The sequence below is a fragment of the Chiloscyllium plagiosum genome, unplaced genomic scaffold (genome assembly GCF_037043375.1).
Source record: "Chiloscyllium plagiosum isolate Xiang-an unplaced genomic scaffold, Cpla_swu_hap1 HiC_scaffold_2, whole genome shotgun sequence".
Classification (NCBI taxonomy): domain Eukaryota; kingdom Metazoa; phylum Chordata; class Chondrichthyes; order Orectolobiformes; family Hemiscylliidae; genus Chiloscyllium; species Chiloscyllium plagiosum.
The window spans coordinates 63,401,145-63,420,710 of record NW_028270140.1 but is presented as its reverse complement, the minus strand read 5'-3'; the positions used below and the strand labels follow the sequence as shown (position 1 = coordinate 63,420,710).

General features: G+C 42.2%; 1 protein-coding gene across 1 annotated transcript in view; it reads left to right on the top strand.

The window, feature by feature from the left end:
- The window catches only part of LOC122561689 (kelch domain-containing protein 3), a 218,239-nt gene that overhangs the window by 43,600 nt on the left and 155,073 nt on the right, over window positions 1–19,566 (top strand). The window contains exon 10 of the mRNA XM_043713698.2: window positions 15,505–15,605. Within this exon, the coding sequence (XP_043569633.2) occupies window positions 15,505–15,605 (101 nt within the window). The remainder of the gene's footprint in view (window positions 1–15,504; window positions 15,606–19,566) is intronic.

The window sequence follows — 19,566 nt, the reverse complement described above, 5'->3', positions numbered from 1 at the left end:
GTCTTGAATACTGAAGCAAAGTATTCATTATTGACCTCCCCTACTTCCTCCAACTCCAGGCGCAAGTTCCCTCCACTATCCCTGATCAGCCCTACCTTCACTCTGGCCATCCTCTTGTTCCTTACATAAGTGTAGAGCACCTTAAGGTTTTCCTTAATCCTACTCACTAAAGTTTTTTCATGTCCCCTTCTAGCTCTCCTAAGTCCACCTTCAGTTCCTTCCTGGCTACCTTGTAATCCTCTAAAGCCCTGTCTGATCCTTGCCTCCTTAGCCTTAAGTAACTTTCCTTCTTCCTCTTGACTAGATGTTCCACATCCTTTGTCATCCACCATCCCTTCCTTGCCTTAGTGGGACAAACCTGTCCAGCACTATCAGCAAGTGCGTCCTAAACAGCCTCCACATTTCTGTTGTGCATTTCCCTGAGAATATCTATTCCCAATTTTGGTGTGCCAGTTCGTGCCTAATAGCATTGGAATTCCCCCTCCCCCGATTAAATACTTTCCCATACCATCTGCTCATATCCCTCTCCATGAGTATAGTAAAGGTCAAGAGTTGTGATCACTATCACTGAAATGCTCTTCCACCCAGAGATCTGACACCTGGCATGATTCGTTGCCAAGCACCAAATCCAATATGGCCTCCCCTCTCGTCAGCCTATCTACATATTGTGTCAGGAACCTTTAATGGACACACCTGACAAAAACCGCTCCATCCAAACTATTTGAATTAAGTAGGGTCCAATCAATATTAGGGAAATTAAAGTCACCCATGACAACAACCATGTTACTTCTACACCTTTCCAAAATCTGCCTCCCAATCTGCTCCTCCATGTCTCTATTGCTATTGGGGGGCCTGTAGAAAACTCACAATAAAGTGACTGCTCATTTCCTATTTTGACCTCCACTCTGACTATCCTACTCGGGAAACATCTTCTCACCATTTCCCTGTCAAGTTCCCCATAAAGTTTATGTTCCATTGAGAGCACCTTTAATTCTTTTCAACACTCATGAGTTGCGTTCCAACCTGTTTAGCCTTTGTTCATAAGATAATCGCTCTATAATGGGGCTCATTCTATTGAACTTTCTCTGACTTGCCTCTAATGAAATCTTTTCTTCAATAAGGCAACTGAAATTGCTCGCAGTAATCCAGATGTAGTCTCACCAGCCCCTTGTACAGTTGCATTAAGACTTTCCTACTCCAACCTCCTTGAAATAAGGGCAAATATTCCATTAATCTTCCTGATTACTTGACAATTCAGAACAAAACCGTCCACTTGATTGGCACCACATCACAAACATTCCCTCCCTTTGATGCTCAGTACCAGCAGTGCATACCATCTACAAGATGTACTGCAGAAATTCTTCAAGGCTCCTTCGATAACACCTTCAAAAGACACAACCACTTCCATTTGGAGGGACAAGAGTGGCAGATACATGGGAACACCACCACTTTCAAGTTCCCTCAAGTCAATCATCACCCTGACGTAGAAATATATCGCCATTCCTTCAGTACTGCTAGGTCAAAATCCTGGAACTCCCTGCCTATTGCAATTGTGAGTCTACCTGCATCAAATGGGCTTCAGTTCAAATTACAGCAGTTCAAGAAGGCTGCTCATTTCCATCTTTTCAAGGGAAACTATGATGAGCAGTAAATGCTGCCCTGGCTAACAAAGCACCACATCCCACAAAGGAATTTTTAAAAATCTCGACATTGCCCATCCACTGTCGAAACTTTCACTGTATTTTTCCAATCTGCATCAGTTAACTGTCTTCTCATATCTTCATAATTGCCATTGTATTCAAGAAGATTTGTAGCTCAGGTTGTGGATGAGGTTGTTGACTTGCTCGCTGAGTTGGTAAATTTGTTCGCAGACGATTCATCACCATGCTAGGTAACATCATCAATGCATGTTCTGTCCAGCTTACTATTTATGTGCCTGGGTCTGTTGGTGTTGATGGTGTCATTTCCAGTTTTGTTGCTGGTTCTGTTTCTTAGTTGTTGGTATAGGGGGTCCAACTCTATATGTCTGTTAATGGAGTTCCACATTTAGTGCCAGGCTTCCAGGAATTCCTGTGCATGTCTCTGTTTGCCTTGTCCTGGGATGGATATGTCGGTCCAGTCAAATTAATGCCCTTCATTGTCCCTTTGTATGGATACAAGTGATTGCTGGTCATGTCCCTTGGTGGCTAGTTGGTGTTCATGTACCCTGGTGGCAAGCAGGTCATAACACCGCTTCACCGGAGGCGCACTGATGATGTTACCTAGAATGGTGACGAAACGTCTGTTAACAAACTTATCAGCTCAGTGAGCAAGTCAACAGCCTCATAATTGCAATTGTTTAGGACATAGAACTGAATAGCACAGGAAAAGGCTCTTCAGTTCACCATGTTGTGCTGAACATGATGCCAAATTAAACTAATCCTTTCTGCTTGCCCTCGGACCACATTCCTTGCCTAATCATGTGCTTATCTGAACGTCCCTTAAATCCCGTACAGTATCTGCCTCCAACCACCATCCCTTGCAGCGCGTTCCAGACTCCTACCACCCTCTGTGTAAAAAAACCTGCCCCTCAAATATCCTTTGAACTTTCTCTCTCTCACCTTCAATTCATTTTAGATATTTCAACTCTGGGAAAAATGTTCTGATCATGTACACTATCTGTGTATCATGTTTAAATTTAATATCATAGTTTCAGATTGAACTACATTTTTTAGATTAGATTAGATTCCCTACAGTGTGGAAACAAGTCCACACTGACCCTCCGAAGAGTAACTCACCAAGACCGATTTCCCTATGACTAATGCACCTAATGCTATGGGCAATTTAGAATGGCAAATTCACCTGACCTGCACATCTTTGGACTATGGGAAGAAACCAGAGCACCTGGAGGAAACCCATGCAGACAGGGGGAGAATGTGCAAACTCCACACAGGCAGTTGCCCGAGGCAGGAATTGGATCTGGGACCCTGGTGCTGTGAGGCAGCAGTGCTAACCACTGAGCCACTGTGCCACCATAAATCAGAGCATCCAGAGGAAACCCATGCAAGCACGGGGAGCAAGTGCAAACTCCACATTGTCATTGACCCAAGGCTGGAATCGAACCTAGGTCCCTGGCATTGTGAGACAGCAGTGCTAATCTTTACAAAGTTAATGGAAAATTCCATTTTATGACAGTCCTAGAATCCTAAAATCCTGGTCACTATTCCATAAGGATTCAATTAAAACATGTTATTAATCAACTCTTTCTCATCTCATAAAATAGTTTTAAACTCACCCGAGCTCTAACTGGTTCCTTATAATATTGTTTCAGAAAACTATCTCATATGCATTCCAGGAATTCATCTTCTACAGCATTAGGTTGCATTCGATTCATCCAGTCTATATGTAGATTGAAATTATCCATGATTACTACATTCTGCTTCCTCATTTATATTATATCCTAGCCTGTAAACCACTCCCATCAATGTTTGCTGTTACTTAGCTCCATGCAAATGGATTTTACATACTGTAGTTCAGAGATTCACTAAAGATGAAGTTAAAGTCACCATAATCTTACTAGACCGCAGGGCTGCTATCTCATTGGAGACAGGCGACTGGCAGTGGTTTAGCCTCAGGGGCATCATACCTCAACAAGGGGACAGTGTGAGGAGGAGTGTCCTTCATGGTGACATCAGCCAGTGTGGACATTGAACCCACATTATGGTGTCAGTCTGCATTGCTAACCAGCTACCTGAGCTAACTGAATCCCTACATATTCACTATCCTCTGTGAGAAAAAAAATCCTTCGCATCTCATTTTTAAATGAGTATCCTGTTATCATGTAACCATGACTCTTAATTTTAAATTTCCCCTCAATGGAAATATGTTCTCAGAAACTACCCTGTCAAACCATCTCAGAATCTTGTACATTTCAAGAAGCACACTGTTTATTCTTCTAAACTCTAATGAACAAAGGTCTAACCTGCTTAATCATTCTTGATATGTCAATCCTTTCATGCTAGGAATTAGCCAAGTGAATCGCTTCTGAATTGCCTTCAATGTTAGTCCATCTTTTCTTAACTCCAAAGATGAGGAGGTAGACAATATTACCATTCCTGAAGAGAAGGGCTTATGCCCGAAACGTCGATTCTCCTGTTCCTTGGATGCTGCCTGACCTGCTGCGCTTTTCCAGCAACACATTTTCAGCTCTGATCTCCAGCATCTGCAGCCCTCACTTTCTCTCTAGACAATATTACCAGTGTGGAGTGTGGTACTGGCAAAGCACAGCAGGTCAGGCAGCATCCAAGGAGCAGGAGAATCGATGTTTCGGCAAGAGCCCTTCATCAGGAATTCATGATGAAGCGCTCTTGCCTGAAACATTGATTCTCCTCCTTGGATGCTGCCTGATCTGCTATGCTTTTCCAGCACCACACTCTCGACTCTGATCTCCAGCATTTGCAGTCTTCACTTTCTCCCAATATTACCAGTGTGGCCTCACCAACATCTTATACAGCTGTAACAACAGTTCCCTAATTTTAGGCTCCACTGCGCCAGCAATAAAGGCCAAAATTCCATTTGATTTATAAATCAATGCTCAAAAGTTTTTAAAATTTATGTTTAAGAATTGTTCTAAATGTTTTCTATTCATAAGCAATTGTAAAAAAATTAACAATTTTAAATATAATCCAAGACTTCCTTTGAGGATTAATTAATGCAATCATAAAATTTATCAATGAAGTATTAAAGTCCATATTATCTTAAAATATTGTAGAGCTCCTTAATGAGTCGAGCTCCATTGTATGTTAGTAGCTTTTGTGTAAATACAATAAACCAATGAATTATAAAATTTGCCTTCAGTGTTTACAGGATAATAGATATTAAAATTAAATCTATGAATTAGTTATGATTTTAAGTAAATTCGGTAATCCTTTTGCAAAGTATAAATTACACATGATTAATAGGGAATTATATATATTTAATATTTTCCTGAGCAAAAAAAGTTGTGAATTTTATGTATTATTTCAGCACCCATTGTTGTGGCACATTAACTGTGTTGCTCATGAGTATTAGAACGTAATCTGAAAATTAATCTTGCTGCCATCTGTCACTTTCGGTGTCAAATTCTTGTTAGTCACAAAATGCAACAGCTGCTAATTCACCTGGGGCTCCTGGATCTGTTACATTTTGAAGGCATGACTCATGTTTATCATTTATTAAAATTTATGGTGGGCTCCATGTTTCTTGGATGACGCACTGGAGGTTGTGTTGGAGGAGGTGCAAAGTGGTGGAGATAATCTATGTCCACAGGGGACAAGAAAAATTAGCCACTTTAAGATGTGCCAAGGTAAAACTTCCACCTTCTTGCAGTCCAGACAAAATGTACAAGATGATTAGGGATTTAGATAGGGTTGACCATGAGAACCTTTTTCCACGTATGGAGTCAGCTATTATGAGGGAACATAGCTTTAAATTAAGGGGTGGTAGGTATAGGACAGATGTTAGGGGTAGATTCTTTACTCAGCGAGTCGTGAGTTCATGGAATGCCCTGCCAGTAGCAGTGGTGGACTCTCCCTCTTTATGGGCATTTAAACGGGCATTGGATAGGCATATGGAGGATAGTGGGCTAGTGTAGGTTAAGTGGGCTTGGATCGGCGCAACATCGAGGGCCAAAGGGCCTGTACTGCACTGTATTTTTCTATGTTCTATAAAAATCAAAACCTAAGTCTCGGCAATCTCGTCCCTGGCTTCCCAGAGAATCCTAGGATAAATCCCATTCAGCCCACGGCTTTATCTATTTACACACTTCCCAGAATTTCTAACATCTCCTCCTTGTGAACCTCAATTCTAACCAGTCTCATAGCCTATCTCTCAGTAGTCTCTTTAATTTCTTGATATATTGGGCAGAGCAGTTGCCATACCAAGTCCTGATGCATGGACTTGGTATGGCAACTTTCTATGGTGCATGTATAAAAATTGATAAGAGTCATTGCCTTCATTAGCCTTCAGAGGAAATAGAGGCTTTTTTGACCATAATGTCAATGTGGATGGACCAGGACAGATTGTTGGTGATATTTGCTTCTAGGAACTTGAAGCTCTTGACCACCTCCACTTCAGCACCATTGATACAGACAGGGGCATGTCCTGCACTCTGCTTCCTGAAGTTAATGACTAGCTCCTTTGTTTTGCTGACATTAAGGGAGAGATTGTTGTTTTTACACCAGGCCTCGTCGTTGAGTAAGATCCAAAGCACAACAGTGGTGTTATCAGCAAACCTGTATATGGAGTTAGAGCAAAATTTGGCCACACAGTTATGTGTGTGTAAGGAGATTAGTAAGGGGCTAAGTACGCAGCCTTGTGGGACACCATTGTTGAGGATTACTGTGGAGGAGGTGTTGTCACCATTCTTACTGTTTGCAGTCTGTAGGTAAGGAAGTTGAGGATCTAGTTCCAGAGGCAAGAGCAGTCCTAGGTCTCTGAGTATGAAGATGAGTTTGACTGGGATTATGGTGTTGACTTTGGAGCCAAATTCAATAAATAGGAGCCTGGCATAGGTGTCCTTGTTATCCAGATGTTCCAGAGATGAGTGTATGGCCAGGGAGATGGCTTCTGCCGTCAGCCTGTTGTGATGATAGGTGAATTATAGTGATTCAAGGCAATCTGAAAGGCTTGAGTTGATGTGTGCATTACCAATCTTTCAAAGTACTTCAAAATGATGGATGCCATTAAGGCACCCTGCCTGACCTTTCTTTGGCACTGGGATAATAATGGTCTTCTTGAAGCCGGCGAGAACCTCAAATCAGAGGAAGGAGTGGTTTTTTTGGATTAGATTCTTACTTAGTGTGGAAACAGGCCCTTCGGCCCAACAAGTCCACACCGACTGGCCGAAGCGCAACGCACCTAGACCCATCCCCCTACATTTACCTTACACTATGGGCAATTTAGTGTGGCCAATTCACCTAACCTGCACATTTTTGGACTGTGGGAGGAAACCGGAGCACCCGGAGGAAACCCACGCAGACACGGGGGGAATCTGCAAACTCCACAAAGTCAGTCGCCTGAGGCGGGAATTGAACCCGGGTCTCTGGCGCTGTGAGGCAACAGTGCTAACCACTGTGCCACCATGCCACCCAAAGCTGGTCTGCTCAGGATCTGAGTGTATGGCTGGGGACTCCATCTGAGCCAGTTGCTTTCCATAGGTTCACTCTCAAGAAGTCACATGTGTGGCTGTGACTGTAGGTGCGGGTGCAACCGATGCTGTCAGGGCAGGTGACGTAATTTCACTGACCTTCTATTCAAAATGACCATATAATACATTGAGCTTATTGCTGAGGGATGCATTGTTGCCAGCAATTCTACTCACAGAATTACTAGTGTGGAACAGGCTATTTGACCCATCAAGTACACACTGACCCTTTGAAGAGCTTCCCCCTACCCTATTCCTGAAACTTTGCATTTCCCTTGGCTAATCCATCTGGCCTGCTCAAAGTTGTTTTGTAGCCTATTATACCATACAAGCCTTGCTACAAGCGACCTGTCTTCATGTGGTTAGTCTAGTAGTCTTATTTAGTCCAGTATTGTCTCTTGGCATCTCTGATAGCTTTGCTGTAAAAGTCAGGATCACCTAACCTGAAGACTCAGACTTAGACTTCAGTAGGAAAAGGATCTCCTGGTTCATCTGTAATTCTATCTGGGGAACACTCAGATTAACTTTTTTTTTAATCTCACAGTCCTCGAGACACTTACTGATGAAGTCTGTGAGGGTAGTAGCATACTCATTTAGGTTGGCCACTGAGTTCTTGAATATGGAACAATGCACTGACACCAATGGCTCATATCTAAGCTCCAAAGTCCTGCGAGATCCAGTTGTGAATTATGATGGACAACTCAATAACTCACTGGAGGAAGATGTTCCACAAACATTCCTATCCTCAACGATGGAGGAGGCCAGTACATCAGTGCAAAGTTGAGGCTGAACCATTTGTAACAATCTTCAGCCAGAAGTGCCGAGTGGATGATTCATCTCAGCCTCCTCAAAAGGTTACAGTTACCAGTTTTCAACCAATTCGAGTAAATGGATGGAAGCACTGAATACCACAAAGGCTGTGGTGCTGTCAATATTCCAGCAATAGTATTGAAGATATGTGCTCCAGACAAGCTGTTCCAGTACAGCTACACCACAAGTATCTGCCCAACAATGTGGAACATTGCCCAGGTATGTCCTATAACAAGAAGCAGGACAAATCCAACCCAGGCCATTTACTGCCCCCTCAGCCTACTCTCAATCATGAGCTAAGTGATGGAAGGTGACATCAACAGTGCCATCAAACAGCACTCGTTTAGCTATAACCTGCTCATTGATGTTCCATTCTGGCTGTATCAGGGTCCCTCAGATTGTTCAAATATGGACAAAAGAGCTGAATTGAAGGCTGCATTTGACCAAGTATGGCATGAAGAAGCGCTAGGAAAACCAGGTGTCAATGGGAATAAGGAAGAAATCTCTCTGCTGGTTTGAGAAATATTAAGCATAAAGTAAGATATTTGTGGCTGTTGGAGATTAGTCATCTTAGCTCTGGGTCATCTCTCCAAGGATTCCTAATGATAATGTCCTAAGCCCAATCATCTTCAGCAACATCATTAATGACCATTCATATATCATAAGGTCAGAAGTGGGGATATTTGCTGATTACTGCACAGTGTTCAACCCTATTTGTGACTCATGAGATACTAAAACAGTCCATAGCCAAACGTAACGCCACCTGGAAAATATCTAGGTAACAAGACCGAACGCAAACTCGCAGAATGGTTCAGGGAACATCTCTGGTTTGTACGCACCTACCAACCCCACCCTCTGGTGGCCAATCATTTCAACTCCTCCACCCACTTCCCGATGACATGTCCATTCTGGTCCTCCTCTACCACTTAAACAAGGTCACCAGCAAACTGGAGGAAGAACACCTCAATTTCTGCCTCAGGAGCCTACAACCACATGGCCTCAACATTGAATTCACCAATTTCCAAATCTCCCCACTCCCCACCCTATTCCAGATCGAACCCTCCGACTTGGCACTACCTCTTGACCTTTCATCTTCCTTTCCACCTATCTCCTCCACCCTTCCCACTGACCTAACACAATCACCACCTACCTACATCCATCTATCGCCATCCCACCTAAATTTCCCCCAGCCCCACACCCCCCCCATTTCTCAGCCCCCTTCCCCCTCCCCAGTCCTGATGAAGGGTCCTGTCTAAAACATCGACTCTCTTGCTTCTCGGATGCTACCTGACCTGCTGTGCTTTTTCCAGCATCACACTTTATTGACTCTGACTCTCCAACATCTGCAGTCTTCACTATCTCCTGGAAGTAACAAGTGGCAAATAACATTTGTGTCTTTCAAGTGCCAGGCAATGAATATCTCCAAAAATAGAGAATCTAACCATCATCTCTTGAAATTCATTGGGATTACTATTACTGAATCTTCCACTCTCAACATCCTGATGGTTACCATTGCGCAGACATTGAACTGGAATAGCCAAATAAATACTGTGGCTACTAGAACAAGTCAGAAGCAAGGAATCCAATGATGAGTCACTCACCTTCTGACTGCCAAAAGCCTGTCCACCATGTACAAGGTGCAAGTTAGTAGTGTGATTAAATACTTTCTGAATGAGTAAAGATTCCACAACATTGAAAAAGTTTAACATCATCCAGGGCAAAGCATCCCATTTGATTTATACCACACCCAAAAACATTCACTCCCTCCATCACTAATGCTCAGAAACAGCAATGTCTACACTCTACAAGATGCACTGCAAAACTCATCAAAGCTTCTTAGGTACCAACTCCTAAACCCACAACCACTACCATTTAGAAGGACCATGGCAGCAGATACTTGGGAACACCACCACCTGCAAATTCCCCTCCAAGCTACTCATCATTCTGAAGTGTAAATATATCACTTTTCCTTCAGCATTGCAGGGTTAAAATGTTGGAATTCCCCCCCCCCACCACCACCAATAATAATGTGGGTGTACCTACACCAAGTAAGCTGCAGCAGTACAAGAAGGCAGCTCATCAACAACTTCTCAAGGGCAACTGAGCACACGTGCCCAGATTTCCTGAGTGAATTTTTTAAAAAGGCCATGAATAAAGTAACTTCAATGACATGTGGAAGAAAGCACCAACTGGGTGTCATTTCTCCTGTTCTGAAGTTTGCAGAATGATACTCTGGTATAGTTTCAATTCATAAACTTAATAGAACTTAGACTTAGCTCAATTTAATTATACAAGAGGAAGAGCAATTCATCCAATGGCCTGAGCGGATGAAAATTCAATTATGTTGTCCAAAAGTATTCTCCTAAATGTCTATTTTCTTTTGCCAATGCACATTATTAGCAACCAGGGGATAATGGCAGACCTGCAAAATCAAGAGGCATTAATGAATTCCTGAATGCTGCTTACATGCTGGATACTTAATGATTCCTTGAAGTCTCCAAAAAGGTACCAGAACCATCAAAGCATTATTGAAGAAGAATGATTTGCACTGTTCAGATACATGTCCACTTCACTATGTCTACTCCATTACAATGTGGATTGGTACTATCTAATGGGCATGGTGGGCAGAAATCTCCAAACACAGTTTCCCATTCTACCAAAAGGATTATTGCCAGGGCTAAAAGAACAGGATTATCATCTTGCTTAAGACAAGGAGCAGTCTTAGCAAAAATGATGGGTAGAGGACCAGGAACTTACTCATATTTATGGAAGGTAAATATTTATGGGAAAGCGACCAAGGCAGAGAAAGAGTAACAGCCTGCAAAGATAATAATCAATAGAGGTCTTACTTTGTACATACTTCAGAAGGCACATTATGTAGAATCATATTATTTTTATTGATCAAAGATAGCAATCAGGCACACATATAGATGAACCAGACATTGAGCCAGAAATTAATAAAGAACTAGATACTACAAACATCACTGAAGGCTGTCCAAGTCAAGGCAAGAGAGAAACTACTGATCAGATTGAATCACTTAGAGCAGGTGGGTAGTATGCAAATATGAATGCAAAAAATATTAATGAAGACTTGAATGAAATGCAGTATTAAGAGATTGGAGGGTTTAATGTTTGGGCCAACCTACACAGCACTGGACAGATGATGATGGAAGAGAAAACTTGGCTGAAAGACTTAAGTAAAAATGATTAATACTTCAGCAGAGTAAAAAATGGTTGTACAGAGCTGTTAATGGTTCCTTAGTGGAGATATTAGTCCAGTTGTATTGTCACTAAACTAGTAATCCAGAGGTCCAGCCTAACACCCTGAGATACAAAATCAAACTCCACCATCCCAATTGATAGAATTTATATTCTGTTAATAAATTTGGAATGTAAACTAATCTCAGTAATGGTGCCGTGAAACTTTCATCTATGTCATAAAAAACTCATCTAGTTCATTAATCTCTCTGTAGGGAAGGAAATCTGCCATCCTTACCTGGTCTGGCCAGCATGTAACATGTAACTATGAAGTGCAAGGATTTTAGAAACAAGGTCAGAGGTGCCTGCAGCTATCTGCCTAAAGATTCAAAGTTAGCTGCAGAGCTATATCTCAGTCATCTTCAGACAGCTCTACACTTGGCAGAGGATTGTGTGATGACACCTTGCTTCCAATGACACCTTGCCCCATCTCTCTTCTGTGCACTCCCGATGCCCATGGTGTTGTCCTTCCTGTGAGAGAGTTGCCCCAGTTTGCCAGTGGATTGCAAAACCTAACAATTGTGTCCCCATTGCCAGCTGCAGCAAATCTGGACAAATGGCTGTTCAACTGTCTTTGGTAGCCTTGGCCCCTGCTGTTCTCTCCCATGATGCTGGGGTAATACCCAAATGCTGAGTGGCTACTCTTCCTGCCGGTTATCCGCATAAAGGTTGCCCCCTTAGCAGTTCACATCCTTCTTTAAGTGCTAACCACCTAATGATTTCTTGGGATGCTCATGATCGACTCCTGTCTCTACCTACTTCTTTTGCAGATAACTCATTTCTGAAAAAATGAAGTTAAAAAGTCCACCCCAGTCCAACACCGGCACTTCCACATCCTGAAAAATGAATAATTATGCTATACTGATGAAAGGTCACTGGACTCGAAACAATAATTCTGCTTTCTCTCCCAGATGCTGCCAGACCTGCTGAGTTTTTGCAGTAATTTCTGTTTTAATTTATGAATAATCATGTGACCCTTAAAAAGTTTAGATTTCAAGAGTTGTCAAACTCTCAGCTAGCTTTTTAATGGTTTTAATTGGCTTCAATGGAGAGAAGAGCAGGATTCCAGTCCGGCTATCTATCTGCTCTGATGATTATTACAGGTGCTAGAATTGGCATCTTGAAATTGATAATTTTGGCTGACACCCCTGTCTCTCAAACAGGATTTCATGAATTTCAGGGGGATGGGAGGGTGTCAAAAATTCAGCCTATATCTTTAAAGCACTCCAGTTAATTGCTTCAATAAAATATTTAGCTCATGTTAGACTTACTGTCCAGTGTTTACAGGATGTTTGGAGCTTCCAACTAAATATTACTGACAGCAAAGGCTTGATCTCGAGCTTGAGAAACATGGCTATGCACATACTAGGGAGTAGGATTAGCCTTTTTCTGGCAGCAAAGACACAGCTTACATCACTGCACAGTAGCGGGCCACTGTGGCTTATCACTTCTCATTTCCATTTTGACTATGGCAGGGCTTAAGGCAGAATCTGGGAAGTCTGCCTTCAACATGTAAAGACTTGCTGCTTTAGAGTGCCCAAGTCGAATGCTTATCTCAACGAAATATGCTAGTGCCTGTGGAACAATGTTTAAACAAAAATCTCTATTCAGGAGAGAAGGAGGGAAAAATATTTGCAGATCGAATACCATGAAAACTGACAGGCGTAGCTGACTCATTTTCCTGTGGCTCTTAAAGCCTAATAGAATTTTCCTCTGTTTTGATGTGAAAAATTTTCACATAAATATATGTAAATACATGAGACACTGTACACAATGATTTGTTTTGTGATAAATCAGACAGGGTGCCAATGGGAAGCTGACACGGCATCTTACAGGGGTGTACAGGATCATTAATCTAAGTATTTAGCCCATTCTGTTGGCCGAGTGATAAATCTTACTTAACTGATTCATAACACAAATGGCAGATGTTTACACAACTTTTGGCTCCAGTGTGACTTTTGATTTTCAGTATAAAAGAATGCAAGTGTCTCGTAACATCTATGGAGCATTGTTCGAATGCAGCTGTGATATCAGATGCTCCTGTTCTTCATTAATCCCAGCACTACACTGCAGTTAAGTGTTGGGATTCTGGAACAATAAACCTTTATGTTTAAATGGTTTAAATGTTTAAACCTTTAAATGGGGGATACTGCAGACAGCTATGGCCCAAGTGTGGTCTACATCATCTCAGCCATGGGAAGCACCAAACCGTGATGAGCTGATTGGCTTAAGCAAGGGCATTCGTAGTGTGGTGGTGGTGATAGGATGGTGCTGATTCCCTGAGAGAGAAATCAGTTTTAGCTCCTAGGAAGACAATGTTACTTTTGGGGTGTTTCCTCAGGATATTTAATAATGTGTTGGAGGACAGATTGCAGTTCTGCTGTGACATCCTCCATGAAGGTTTGCACAGTGTAATCCACAATCACGGTGGCAGCAGTTTCGGCTTACATGGTAGTAAGCTGATCTTGCGTTAGCTCCCACTCCAGTGCTTAGAATGTGGGTGTCTCGAGGTGGTGTTGCCAATGTCGCAACTTCCTTTGCAATTAGATTAGATTAGATTACATTACAGTGTGGAAACAGGCCCTTCGGCCCAACAAGTCCACACCGACCCGCCGAAGCGAAACCCACCCATACCCCTACATTTACCCCTTACCTAACACTACGGGCAATTTTAGCATGGCCAATTCACCTGACCCTGCACATCTTTTGGACTGTGGGAGGAAACCGGAGCACCCGGAGGAAACCCACGCAGACACAGGGAGAACGTGCAAACTCCACACAGTCAGTCGCCTGAGGCGGGAATTGAACCCGGGTCTCAGGCGCTGTGAGGCAGCAGTGCTAACCACTGTGCCACCGTGCCGCCCACAATGTGGTGCCACTGTTTAAAAAGGGTGGCAAGAAAAAGCCAGGGAACTATAGACTGGTGAGTTTGACATCAGTGGTGGGCAAGTTTTTAGAGGGAATCCTGAGGGACAGGATTTACACGTATTTGTAAAGGCAAGGACTGATTAGGGAGAGTCAACATGGCTTTGTGCATGGGAAATCAGTAATAGAAGCCGGTTTAGTTCAGTTGGCTAAATGGCTGGGTTTGCTTTGCAAAGTGACACCCACTGTGTGGATTCAGTGGGTTCAGTGCAGTGGCCAAGCTAATCATGAAGGATTGTCCTTTAGGGGTCTTGTGGCAGTGGTAGTGTCCCTACCCCTGGACTGGGAGGTCTGTGTTCAAGTCCCACTGCTCCAGAGGAATGTAATGCCATCTTTGAACAGTTTGATTGGAAAGCGTAGACACATTGGGGATGGAAGTATTTGATAGACCTCATCTGGAGTATCCTGTACAGTTTTGGTCTCCTTATTTAAGAAAGGTTATTATTGCATTGGAAACAGTGCAGAACGATCACCCAGCTGAGGGAAGAAGGGATTGTCTTATAAGGAAAGGCTAGACAGGTTGAGTCTGTACCCCTTAGATCTTATTGAAACATGAAGAGTCCAAAATCCAACTTCAATGGAGGCTGCTGATCATCTAAGTTCCTCTATAAATCCTGCATGCATGAACCACATCGACTCCTAAGTTCACTGTTGCAAAATGGGAATTGTCAAACTTGGAGACAGGACCTCTTCCAGCATTTTAGCCAAGGTAGAGATGGTCGATGTCATTGCAAAAATCTGGGCCTAAGTTTTATTGCAGATTTATTCAATGAGTTAAATTTAAATTCCAATTTGAACTCATATGTGCACCATTAGTTGGAGCCTCTGGATTAGTAATCATTCAGCGTAAGCAGTAAACTACAATACCCCTGATGATGTACCTTACACAATAACAGTTGGTAAAATACTCAGATGAACTTATCATTACTTGAGTTAAAATCATTTGACTGAATGTCAGGATCATCTTTGTTCTTATGAAGGAAATTATTTGGATTTACATATTTATCACGAGACTGAAGATCTCAAAGTGGTTCTCTTGATTAGTTTGGAATACATTAGTTGCACCTAAGTAAGAAACCATTCTGCCCCAGCAATAGACCTTCAGTTATACATCTTAGAGAACATGCCATTTTTCTAATGCTTTACAAAACAGTATTTATAGTGTTATGTGGAGCATTTTGACATGGTTCTAAAATTGCTGAGATATAAAAAGCAGGAATTGTCTGGAGATCCTTCTGTAAAACTTAATTTGCATTGTGTGAGGATTGTTAGCCTCATTTCAAAAACATTTTTAAATTTCCTTGAATTTTTGTTAGATAACAATAACTAAATATTCACATTTTTTAAAGGTATGCCCACACCTTTGCTGCAGTTGGAGAATTTCTCTATTTATTTGGGGGCACTGCGTGTGAGAATTTATATTTTAAGGATATCCATGTGCTTGATACAGGTATTTAACTTAATCCTTTATTTTCATTTAATAAAATTTATTTCATTGTACCAGGTACTATATCCATAATATAATATTTCTTTCTTATGGTTTGTGAAACCACATATCCTTTCCATAACAAGTGTGTGGTCTCACTATACTTCAATTTATTGACAAAAAGCTCCGAGCCTTCATAATACCTATTGCATGCAAATAAATCAATAAGAACTAGGAAGAAAATAGAAATGTAGGATCTCAAAGGTAGTTATCTCAGGATTACTACCAGTGCCATGAGCTAATCAGAGTAGAAATAGCAGGATATATAGGATGAACACATGGCTGAAAAGATGGCGTGAGTTGGAAGGTTTCAGATTCATGGGGCATTGGGACCAGTTCTGGGGGAGGTGGGACTTGCACAAACTGGATGGGTTACACCTAGGCAGGGCCAGGACTGATGTCCTCGGAGTTGGGGGGGGGGGGGTGGTAAACAGCAACAGTTTTTTGGCAGAGTGGTTGGGGAGGGTTTAAGCTAGTGTGGAAGGGAAATGGGAACCAGAGTAGGGCAGTAGATGCAGAAATTAAGGTATATGTAGAAACCAAGACAAACTTGACTAAGAATAACAACAGTCAGGCAAGTGCTGCTGCAAAGAGCAGGGGACGTGGTCTGAAATGCATGTGTTTCAATGCGAGGAGTGTGTTAGGCAAGGTAGATGAACTTAGAGCTTTGGTTAATACTTGGAACTATGACATTAGTACAATTATGGAGACTTAGCTGAAAGAGGGACAGGATCAGCAGCTGAATGTTTCAGGATTTAAACATCTCAGGTGTGATAGAAGGCAATGTGAAAGTGATGGGGGAGTTGCATTACTGGTAAAGGAGTATCTCACAGCTGTACTGAGAGAAGATACATCAGAGGATTCATGCAGTGAGGAATAGGAAAAGTGAAATCACAACGTTGGGGGTATAGTACAGGCCTCCGAACAGCAAGCAAGAGATAGGGGAGAGAATATGCAGGCAGGTTTTGAAAAGTTGTAAATTCAGCAGGGTTGTTGTGGTGATTGATTTTAACTTGCCCTGTATTAACGAGGACTCGCTTCATGCTAGGATAGGGCAGAATTTGTAAGGACCATTCAGGAGGGTTTCTTGACTCAGAATGTAAACAGTCCAACCAGGGAAGGTGTTATACTGGACCTGGTTTTGGGAAATGAGTCCAGCCAAGTGAGTGAAGTTTTAGTCAGAGAGCATTTCACGAGTAGTGACCATATTATGTTGAGTTTTAAGGTATTCATGTATAGGGATAACAGCAGTTAAACAGGTGCTAATTTGGGGGATGATGATCTCGGCAGGAATGGAGAATTTTGACTGGAGGCTACTTTGAGAGGAAATCCATATTGGACATGTGGGAGTATTTCAAACGGCAGGTGATAAGAGTTCCTGCAAGAATGAAGGATAGGTATGATACGTTATATGAACCTGAATGACCAGAGATGTTATGACCTTGGTCAAAAAGAAGAAGAAAAAAAGTGAGGGCTGCAGATGCTGGAGATCAGAGCTGAAAATGTGTTGCTGGAAAAGCGCAGCAGGTCAGGCAGCATCCAAGGAACAGGAGAATCGACGTTTCGGGCATAAGCCCTTCTTCCTGAAGAAGGGCTTATGCCCAAAACGTCGATTCTCCTGTTCCTTGGATGCTGCCTGACCTGCTGCGCTTTTCCAGCAACACATTTTCAGCTCAAAAAGAAGAAGGAAAATCTAGGAAGATGGGAACTGACAAAGCCCATGAAGTATGTGAAGAAAGTAGGAAAGAATTTAAACAAGGAAAAAGAAAGACTAAAAGGAGTAATGAAAACTTGTTTGCAAATTTGATAAAGGAGAATCCCAAGGCTTTTTAAACAAATATAAAATGCAAGAGGGTAGGTAGTGAAAGGGTTGGCCCTCTCAAGGACAAAGGAAGGACTCTTATGTGTGGAGTCAGAAGAGGTAGGTGAGATCCTAAACGAATACTTTCTGTTGGTATTCACCAAAGAGAAGTAATTGATGGAGGATGGTCTCAGCGAAGGTAGTGTTGAATCTCTAAACCAAGTTGCTGTTAGAAAGGAAGAGGTGATGTGCATCTTAAAAAGTCTTAAGGTAGATAAGTCCCTGATCCTGATGGTAATTATCCCAGAATAGTGAGGGAGGCAAAAGAACAAATAGCTGGAGCATTGGCATAAATATTTCTCTTCTCATTGGCCACAGGTGAGGTCCCAGAAGCCAGGAGAATAGCCAATGTTGTCCCACTGTTTAAGAAGGAGGGCAGGGATAATCCAGGAAACTACAGGCCTGTGAGCCTCACGTTGGTGGTAGGGAAATTATTGGAAAAGATTCTCAGGGACAAAATTGAAACACATTTAGGAGCAAATGGACTTATTAGTGATAGACAGCAGGGTTTTGTGCAGGGGATGTTGTGCCTCACTAACTTGATTGAGTTTTTTTGAGGAGGTGGAGAAGATGATTGATGAGGGAAAAGCAATTGATGTTGTCGACATGGACTTCAGTAAAGCCTTTGACAAGGTCTCTCATGGCAGACTGGTACAAAAGGTGAAGTCACATGGTATTAAGGGTGAGCTAGCAAGATGGATACAGAACTGGCTGAGTCACAGGAGACAGAGAGTAGTGATGGAAGGAAGGATACTGTTCGAAATGGAGGGTTGTGAGTTGTGGGTGTTCCACAGGGATCAGTGCTGGGACCTCTGCTGCTTGTGGTCTACATAAATAATTTGGAGAAAAACATGGCTGTGCTAATTAGTAAGTTTTCAGACAATGCAAAGATTGCTGGTGTTGCGGATAGTGGGGAGGATTGTCACAGGGTATAGACCAGTTGGAGGCATGGGCAGAAAAATGGCAGATGGAGTTTAATCTGGAGGTGAGGTGAACATTTTGAAAGTTCAAGTACAGGTGGAAATTACACAGTAAATAGCAGAACTCTTAGGAGTATTGATATGCAGAGGGATCTGGGTGCACAAGTTCACAGATCACTGAAAGTGGCAGTGCAGGTGAATAAGGTAGTAAAACAAGGCCCATGGCATGTTTGCCTTCATTGGATGGGGCAGTCAGTATAAGGATAGGCACGTTATGGTGCAACTGTATAAAACTTTAGTTAGGCCACACTAATGATGTGGATGATTTGGAGAGGGTACAGAAAAGGTTTGCCTGGACATTCCCTGCTATGGGGGATTTTAACTATGAAGAAAGTTTGGATAGACTGGGTTTGTTTTCACTGGAACACAGGAGGTTGAAGGGTGATCTGATAGAAGTGAATAATTGGATAAGATTGTGAATGGCATGGATAGAGTGGAAAGTATGAGGCTTTTTCTCAGGATGGAGAGGTGAATTATTAGGGGATACTGGTTCAAGGTGTGGTGGGGGGCGGAAATGTTTAAAAGAGATGTTCAAAGGGCAATGAGTGCCTGGAACATGCTGCCAGGGGAGGTGATGGAAGCAGACACAATAACAGCATTCAAGAAGCACCTGGGTGAATATATGAATAGGAGGGAAATAGTAAAGTTCAGATCCTATGCTTGAAGACAGTTTTAGTACAGAATGGCAAAATGTGTAAGTGCAGGCTTGGAGGGCCAAAGGGCATATTCCCATGCTGTTTTGTTCTTTGTTTCTTTGTTCTAAATGTATAGAAATCTGTAGAATTTACTGCACACAACAGAACTATTTGATTAAACCAACCCACATCAGCATGTTCTTTCCACTCTGCACAGGATGTGAGTGAGATTGGCAAGGACTTCATTTGTTGCCCATCCCTAATTGTCCTTGAACAGAGTGGGTTGGTTGGCCATTTCAGAGGGCATTTAACAGTCATCCATCTGAGCAAATAATTTAAAATGGAATAAAATCACTGTTGCCATCCCACAAGTATAAACAGTTTAAAATGTATCCTGAATCCTTTAATGAGTCCTTTGTTGTGACCGAGTGCTAAATAGCATTATCATT